The 8,958-nt window shown below is 39.4% G+C and overlaps 1 protein-coding gene across 1 annotated transcript; it reads right to left on the bottom strand.

Annotated features, from left to right (window-relative positions):
• Nucleotides 1-542: 542 nt before the first annotated feature.
• On the bottom strand, nt 543-7,995 carry CNN3 (calponin 3, acidic). Its single transcript, XM_010082030.1, has 7 exons — nt 7,848-7,995; nt 5,764-5,944; nt 5,249-5,315; nt 3,715-3,852; nt 3,091-3,207; nt 2,208-2,354; nt 543-1,654 (listed from the first exon to the last, which is right to left on the bottom strand). Exons 1-7 carry the CDS (start codon nt 7,993-7,995, stop codon nt 1,307-1,309), a joined length of 1,146 nt encoding a protein of 381 aa, XP_010080332.1. The 3' UTR covers nt 543-1,306.
• Nucleotides 7,996-8,958: the final 963 nt, after the last annotated feature.

Genomic DNA, 8,958 nt, shown 5'->3' with positions numbered 1-8,958 from the left:
CAGCACAGCCTGCCTGCTTTCCATGGTGAGGAAGCAAGCATTTTCCATTTAGGAATAAAGCTCTCCTATCAGGAACTACATAACTCTGATTGCAGACCAGTAGGCACAAAGATTGGAGTTACCTCTTTACATATTCTAAAGCAAGGGTGTTTTGAGCTCTCAAAGCGATGGTATGAAGGCGACAGGCTGAAGCAGAGGCAGTGTTAAGTATGCGCAGTGCCTGGTTTGCCTTGAGAAGAGGGCAGAGATTTAGTGAACAGCTAAGGATCTCTGGTCATAACCTCACAGTCCTGTAGAGGGGAAGTGAACTCTGCTGTAAAGGAGCTACATTCCTTTCCTGTTAAGTCACTGTCACTCACTCCCAGGAGATTTTACAAGACTGTTAAATTAAATCCCAGAGAAAAGAAAGAACCCAAACTGCGACAGACAGCAGTTCTACATTACACTTAACACAGGCAAAGGTGAGGCTGATTTGGGAATAATTTCTGTGGCATCTAGTCTTCAAGAATGGTGGCATAACAAATGAGACAGGATCTTCTACATACCTTTAAGAAAAAATATTTATTTATAAAAATACACTGGGATCAGTTTGAGAAGTGTGGCAATAAATACAGTTCATGAAAGAGAAAGCATTTCTACATGGATATATTATGGCACAATAAAAGGTAAATGCACCATCAATCATGGGACTTCTGTTGGCTCAAGACTTTGTACAAGCTCCCTTTTTAGTAAGACAACTATTTCTAAGTTTGGTCAGTGTTGATAATGGAATGAATACACAATCACAAATGCACACTTATGTCTAATGCAGGACTTACCATTAGCAAACAATACCTTAAAAACATAGTAATGATATTTAAATCACTAATGTGACATCTTAGATTTAATTGGCAAAGACCACATTTAACTTTAAGCATAAAATTCTTTTACCTCATCTGTAAAACAGAAAAGCTGTAAATATGTAAAATGAAGGCTTAATGTGGTATGTAAATACCTGCTTAAGTAGAGATTGTAAAAATGCATAGCTCCTTATTTGACGACCTGGCTGTACAAGAGCACTCCCCCTTTCACAGTATTCCTTTTACTTCATATGCAGTTATTGTTTATGCTGTAGACTACAACTGTTACAGCACTAAAGGCAACTAGACAGGGAAAGGGCAGAGAAGGAAAAAGGAATGTATGTAAGGCAGTATTTCTTTAGGTACATTACGCATAGTGTGTAGGAAAGACGGGTAACAATTCCACAAGGCTAGTTTCGTTCTTACTGAATAAAATAATGGACTAATACTGAACTTTTGATGCAAAGCTAATAATCAATGCCCTGGTCGCTGTACTGACCATGGTAATCTCTTTGATAGTCATCTTGGTACTCTCCGTGATAGTCATCTGGGTATTCTGCCTGATAATCGCTATCGCTGATCTCTGACCCATTAGTTCCTGTTCCTTGGCTGCCGTTATGAATGACAGGTTCTGTTGGTGCAGCACAGTACTTGGGGTCATACACTTGTCGTCCAAGCCCATACACACTCATTCCCTTCTGTGAAGCTACTTTGTTGGTACCCATTTGTAATGAAATAGTTGAGTTATCCACAGGTTGTAATATGTGCTTCTGATCGTAGATGTCTCTCCTGGTACCTGGTGCCAGCATACCAGCCTAATAAAACAGGATTGTAGAGGTTCAGTAAGAAGGGGTGATTACTAGATTTATGATTACAACTAGTACACCTTCCTGGAAGTGCTAGAAAGTAAGAATTAAAGTATAACAAAACAGCACAGCAGCACGTGGTCACTAGGAGGCAAGTCACAGAAGAAAGTCCTTGCAGAAAGGTCCGGTTTATTTCCCTCTTTGGAGGAAATATAGTAAGTGTTCGGACTGAGGTAGTGCCCAGGAAGCATTTTTTTTTTTGCCTCTGCCTAGTTAGTACTTGAAGTTACTGTTTTCTTCTGGTATAACACAGCCAGCTGGAAATTCTACAAGCACCAGGATATTTTTACGCCTTATGATATTCAGCACAGAACACACTGGATAGCGATAAGAAATAGAAGTACTCCAATTACTGCATAAAAGTGCAGCTGAACTGTACCCTCTCACTGCTGCCAGTTAGACACTGCTCCTGCCCACAACTCCCAGCCTCTGCTATCCCACCAGGCTCCCCCAGCCTGAGAGCTGTATCCGCTCTACAAGCGTCACAGGCAGCCCTGCTTACCTGACTGGCTCCTTTGTTAGTGCCCATCTGTAGGCTAATTGTCGTCTGGTCAAATGGCTTATCGGTTTGCATTTTTGGATCATACAGGTGTCTTCTAGTTCCATAAGCAGTCATGCCTGCCTGACTGGCACACTTGTTGGTGCCCATCTTTATTGGGAAAAGGAAGAGGTGGACAGAAAAAGTGATTTTTATTTGTACAGCAAGCATGGTCTAAGGAAACAAATATGTTTGGTAACTGTGATGACGGGAGAAGTAATTGCAGTGCATGCTTTCCTCATGTAGCTTGACCACTACCTGTAATAAATTACCCTTTCTCTATACTGAGTTTCAAAAAGGAAAAATAAAGGGAAGTCATCCGAAGGCATTGCAGTGACTGGTGTTTGCCCAACTGCACGTGCAATTAGAATAGATGTATGCATCAAAATGTAATAATTGATTTTTACCCTGGACAGTGATGACTCAATTACACTGCCACAACTTCTCTACCATGGAAATGTTAAGATTTTATGCCAGTTATTTTGGGTTTTATGACTATTAAGGAAAGTGGACAAAGGAAAAAAGCTTCTACCATATAAGGAGCTTTAGCTAGCCAAAGACTCCTACTTTAAAACCACTTCAGGGGACAGAGGTGATACTGCTAATATTAGCTGCTCCTTTCCTCCTTATCGCTCCTATTGCAGATTTAAAACAAACGGAAAAACCTTCAAGGCAGTCACTTGAGCTTATAAAGTCAGTCAGCTGCTTACAAGAATTAAAACCTCATACCTCCTTCCACGATAAGGATATATTGTAATTCTCCAGCTGTCTTTGCATAAACAATATACCAGTTAATCAAAACAGGAAAGTTGTTCTCAAATATAGAAAACTTGCATTTCGTACTTACCTGCAGGCCAATTACACTTTGACCAGCTTTTAGTTTTCCTGCATCAAAACTTCGTGCTTGTTTCTCTGCATATTTGACACCAATATCAATTGTAGTATGAAAACCTTTAGTTTTTGCCTATTTAGGGAGAGGGAAAAGAGAGTACTCAGTGTTTAAAGTATATTTTCTGCTACTGGAACACTGTCTTAATGGCCCTGACCCTGGGCTCTCAAGTGATGCCACAAGCAGGTTTATTTCTTATGAGAAACTCTCTGTGTCAGGGGTGGGAGAAGGTTCCCCATGCCACTTGAAGGTGCACTCCAAAGTTACCAAAGTACCCTGTCAGAAGGATATTCTGCAGGGATTAGTGTTCTCCTGCGAACCTCCCTGGTTCTGCGTATGCACACGTGGCTCCAGAGCAAGGCCCTCTGCAGCCAAGAATCCTAACAGTGAACTCCAAGCCTTCCCTGGAGGCATGCATTAGGACAGCCCTCTGAAGTGCAATCTCTGCAGCATCTCAGACTCTCAGTAGTATCCATCCCCTCCTGCCAGGCTGTATGTTTTTTTCCATATTTACATGAGTGGTAAGAGTGCATCTGGACTGGCATGTGGGTTTGTGCCAATTCCAGGGGTACAAATACTTACCAGACCTGCTAGCGCCACTAGAGTAGTCTGTACTTGAGTCATATTTCCATTTTCAAAAAGATCATTTGCTTCAAAAATATCATGTGGCTTCATGCCGTAGACTTGGATGGCTTTGATAAAATTCCCAATGTTCTCCAGCTAAACAGAAACAAAAAAGCCAGTTTTCTACTCAGTGTTTCAATTCACAAACTAAATAATTGTAAAGCTTTCTGGTGCTGGTTTGTTTGTTTTGCTTGTTTTACACAAGTTCTTTGCAGTGTGCAAACTGGACAAAACAGTTGTCACGGTTAAGTGAGACTGGTAGAAAGCTTGAGATTATTTTTCATTAGTTTTAATACTGACTCCAGAAATCAATCTAAGGGTTTATCTAGCCTGGCTTTTCTCTGTATCACATACTTTGTTAGAGGGGGCTTTGACAAAACTGCCGCAGCTGTGTCCCTTCCAAAAGAAATTCTAATCCAAAATCTGCTTCAAATTGGAAAATTCAACATACTGTCCACGCTATTTGACTTCAGCAATTGATAATTTGGAGTAAAATAAAAACATAGCTATGTGGATAGTAAGAACATTTAACTTGGTTTGAAGGCATTGTCTTGCTCACCTCCTGGGACAAATTCAACTAAGCTTTTGGGGTTTATTAGCTAATTTTTAGCACTGTGCACTGTAGAAACTGGAAAGCAATATGGAGTACAAGAAGGACCGAATCTCATCTTTCCTTCTGAAGTCTTGAGATATTAAAAATTTTTAAAAAAATTTTTTAAAAATAAAAATCCTCCACCATGTCTAGAAGTGTTCAATGCTAATAATAACAAGAGACTGACATAGCAGTATTTAAGCTAGACCCAGCAACAATAAAGGCAGTCAACTCTAACCAGCAACCCTTCCACTGCTTGTTCTAAATGCATGTTGCCTTTGATAATTCATTGTGGGGGGAAGTGCTAGATTGAGCACTCATAAGAAATTAAATCTTGACATACTGAAATAAAATACATACTGTAGTGTGCACCATTTCATTTTCTGAGTTCTGTTACACAACCGTTTCTTCTGAGACTGTTCAGGTCCTTTCCTTCCCCATCAACTCCAGCTGCTTTCTCAGGAGGACACTTCATACAGTGACCTCAAATGTCCAAGTACAGGCCAGCTGTTGACCTAACACCCTGCAGCACTGCCTGGATGGGAAACTCCATTTATGATTTAATTAAAAAGTTAACAGCTTTTCTTTAACTTGGAAAAAGCCCTTGCTATATGGCTCTCTGTTCTTCCATCTGAAATTTCATCTAGCACCTAAAGCACTACTATTAAATACATATACTGAGCTACCACTTATGATTAGTCTCAGCTATAGTTGCTTTCTGTTAAATGCTCTTCTTGTATGCAGTATCCTCAACTGTTGAGTACGTATTACGTAACAAAACTCGGTGATATTACGATTTAAGATGTACCATATTCACAACAAATTTGTTAATACAGAACAAAAGAACTATTTGGGGGTTGGAGGGGTTAGAGGTATACTTTAGGGGGTTTTTTGTTTTACCTGGTGCCAATTTAGTTTTGATTGATTAATTTTCTTCACTGATCCTGGCTGCAGCTTATTTATAAGCCTGGGGAGGTGAAAAAAAAGGGAAATGCTTAAACAATAAATCTCATCCTTATACCATCTGTGCAGGCATTATATATTTTAATTCATGCTTTATTAGTTGCATTAGTTTCATCAAAATGGTTAATTGCTTGGTTTATACAGAGTGCCTATCTCAGATCTCAGGTCTAACAAGTCTAACAGACCATAAGAATTTTTGTGTGCCATTTGATTATTATAGAAAAGAGCTTCACCATTAAATTTAGAAATACTTAGAAGTCTTTGCTGAAATATAAAGGAGATTTAAGTTTTCATTCTGTTCCACAATTTCAAAGAAGCTGTCTCCCACCCTACTGTCAGCTATCTTTGACCTTTATTGTTGATGTGTCTGAAGGGGAGTCTTCAGAAAGTCCCTCCTTAGTTCCTTGGAAGTGGAAAACTGCTAAAAATAAGGTTACTTAATAAATGCTTACTCGCATAAGATTATGCCATCTTTTAATCCCAGTTGAAAGTTTGCACCAATGCTCAGCCCTGTAACCTCTTCTATCCAGTTACGCAGATCTTCTTCTATCTGGGGGTCATATTTCAGGGCAATCTGTAACACAAGCAGTTGTAAAGTTATTTCACCAAAGAAAACTGCAGCTCCCCCCAAATCTGTTTCAAAGAGTATGCTATAGCATTTATCCAGTACTGTATGTTAAATATCAGAGTACAGATGTAAGTCTTTATCCCTTTCATTATGTTTATAGCTTTACTAAATGTTTACTTGCAAGTAGCGCTCTGAAGCACTTGACAGTTCTTCCTACTTTAAGAATTGCTGGAGCTTGCGAATAGTCTTTTGACAGCTGCAGAGGAATGATGACTTTTTGGGAAAAAAAAATTTACTCAAGTTGTACTTTAGCACAAAGGAAACAAGTGAAATAGTGTGCTACACAACACAAGAAATCTGAATTGCCATGCCATCAGTACTACAGCTCAGATGTTGATCTTTTTATATGGGAACTTATGATATAATAGCTTTGAAGTTACTCAGAGATAGATTATGGTGGGTTTGCTTTTTTATCTAGATTATGATTAACAGAGATGACCTACTAAGTCTTCCCCCTGTTGCTACAACATCAGGAGTCATCTTGCCGCGGATTCTGGGGTTTATGTGTGTGGCTCTTTTAAGCTCTAGCATGCCTGCTATTTCTCTTTGGCCCTGCTGGAAGCCTCTGGTGGAATAAACTGTGGTCTCATGTCTTAATTGCAAAGTTACTGCAGTGTTGCTTTAGAGGGAGAAAACCTGCAATGGCCTTTGAAGTTAAAGGCATCAAACAAGAGGCCCAGAGTTGTTAGCAAGGTGACTTAAAATTCCTTTTCCAGATGTTCAGACTTCACTGCGCAGTGTGTCAGTCTGTGCTTCAGTCACTAGAAATCAATTAAGTGAATGGAATGCTTAAGACCGGTAAGCTCCAGCGATGCTGGCAGTTAACAGCCCCGCTCTCCGCTCTGCCCTGCGCTCCCCTCCCCAGAACACACCGAAAAGCAGCTCAGCTTCCTTCAGCCTGAAACTGTTCCTTTTGCAATAGTTCTCAGTATTGGCGAGCTGCAGAAAAGGGACTGTATTACTGAAAGCATTGCTGCTTTTTCTGCAAGCACAACAAGTGATTTGAGCACAAGGTTTGATGGCGTCAGTGAGCTCCACTGGTGCGGGGCTGGCAGCACTCTGCTACCTTCCTTAGAAGTTGTCCCGCATGGGTCAGCGAGCAAGCTAGGGAATGAGGGACCTACTGTGACAGACTGACAGGCAAGCACAGAATGTACTTGCAGTATTCCTAACTAATGGAAAATGAGCTCAGCTACTACTAGTTACTTGCAAATTCCTAATGAGAAACTCATGTAAAGCTATTCATGTTTAGATCAAAATGTAAATTTCAGACTTTTTACATACAGACTTTTTACATACAGACTTCAGCCCAGAAAGGCTGATTATAATTCCAACCTACCTGAATTACTTGGATAGAGGCAATCGCTACATTTTGGCGAGCATTAGTAATCCCCAACTCCAAACTGACCAAACTAGAACTTAACAGTATTCTGTTCTCTATTTTTCTTCTAAAGGGAATGGAAAATTCCTGTATCTCTGGCTTTACTTCAAAAGCTTGTCTGAGTAATACTTATTTTCCTTAGACTATTTGTAATAGTTGTGCTATGGTGCCTTAGTTACAGATCAGGATAATGGACTAACCCATTCTCTTATTCAGATCTTGATAAAGGTGTAAAATTTAGTACAATATTCTGCACAAAATGACAAGTACCTCAGTGCTTAGACTAATGCTGGTCTAAAATAATCAACATACCCCTTTTTTCACTGAAGAAAAAAATAAGAAAGCTCAGGTAATACTGCCTAGTGTGAGGAAAATGTAATGACTTTTTTTTTTTAAACACACCTTTTGGATATTAGATAGCTAAGATGCAAAGCACACTAGAAAAGCTAGCTTAAGTTCACAGCTTCACTGAGGAAGTTGCTGCATTTGTGTCTCTTGGGTGATGGATAGTCCCCTCATCCTCATACCTTCCTGAAGTTTAGCACCAGAAGCAGCACAAGCACATTCTTCATTTATAGTGATGGTAATGATAGTAAAAAGTGGGTAGCCCCTTTTTGAGGGGCTACCAGAAATGTTAATGTCTTGAAAATAGTGTATGAGGAAGTTGGTTATCATCCTTCTCCTCCCTAACCTGGTGATTAGCTTACAAGCTACTTTTCACGGCTATTTTTATTTCCTGTGGAAATGAGGCTTCTGGGATCACAGACTTAATTTGTCTCCCCCAGAACATCTGACAGTACTCAGCTACCTTCTTCGAACTTACAGATGAGCAGCAGTCTTGGGCATATCTAAGTCGGTTATTATTTTGTGTGAAAGTATCTGAGGAAAGGAGAAAGATCACAAAACATCCTCAAAAGACTGAAATGTAGCATCATACTCTTCTTACACATTAGAGAACCTACAGAGATCTTTAAAAAGTTATCTCACCCACAAATTCTAAGTACAGATGAGACATACAGTAGGTAATATATTTTTAAACACAAGTTCAAAAGAAGAAACAGGATTTGTAAAAAGGCCAGAACTTGCTATGTTAGAAGAGAGGAGATAATTTGGGCTGGTCATTTGTGTGCTGACAGTTCATCCAATGTTAAAATCCCTGTTCTAACATGCATGTGGTTACAGAGGGGGGTTTTAAGCTAATCTCTTCCACAATTCTTTAGTTAATTGGAAATGTAACAAACACTATGCTTTCTGAAAATGCAGGCAGTTTCTGTTTCAGTGTAGGTTAAAGAGAATGCTAAGCCATAGTTCAGCTATCCTGCAGCTGGAATTAATTGTCAGGAAAGCAACTGGAATTGTCTTTCTACAGCTTGCTTTTCTAAAACTTAATTTATTTTTAAACCCTGGTAATCACTTTTTTTTCATAAAAGGAAATTAAGTCCATGATCATGCCATCACAAGACATATTTTAAAGATTATCTCCTCCCTCCTTATATTTAGGAAAAAAAAGAGTAAATATGTAATCCCATTGGAGTGAGAAAACTATAGCAACCCTGCAAGGGTGGCTATTTTAATCCTCCTTGGCAAGCTTATAAAGGAAAAAAATGTCAAAAATTGTCCTCATCTAATACTAAGCAT

The sequence above is a fragment of the Pterocles gutturalis genome, unplaced genomic scaffold (genome assembly GCF_000699245.1).
Source record: "Pterocles gutturalis isolate BGI_N339 unplaced genomic scaffold, ASM69924v1 scaffold10759, whole genome shotgun sequence".
Taxonomy (NCBI): Eukaryota; Metazoa; Chordata; class Aves; order Pterocliformes; family Pteroclidae; genus Pterocles; species Pterocles gutturalis.
This window is presented reverse-complemented; position numbering and strand designations above follow the sequence as displayed.

Coding starts and splice junctions, on each gene's coding strand:
- CNN3 (XM_010082030.1), bottom strand. CDS start 7,995: ATGATAACCAACTTCCTCATACACTATTTTCAAGACATTAACATTTCT. Junction 3,853..5,248: donor CAAAACTAAATTGGCACCAG/GTAAAACAAAAA, acceptor GTTTCTGTTTAG/CTGGAGAACATTGGGAATTT. Junction 1,655..2,207: donor CTAACAAAGGAGCCAGTCAG/GTAAGCAGGGCT, acceptor CTGTTTTATTAG/GCTGGTATGCTGGCACCAGG.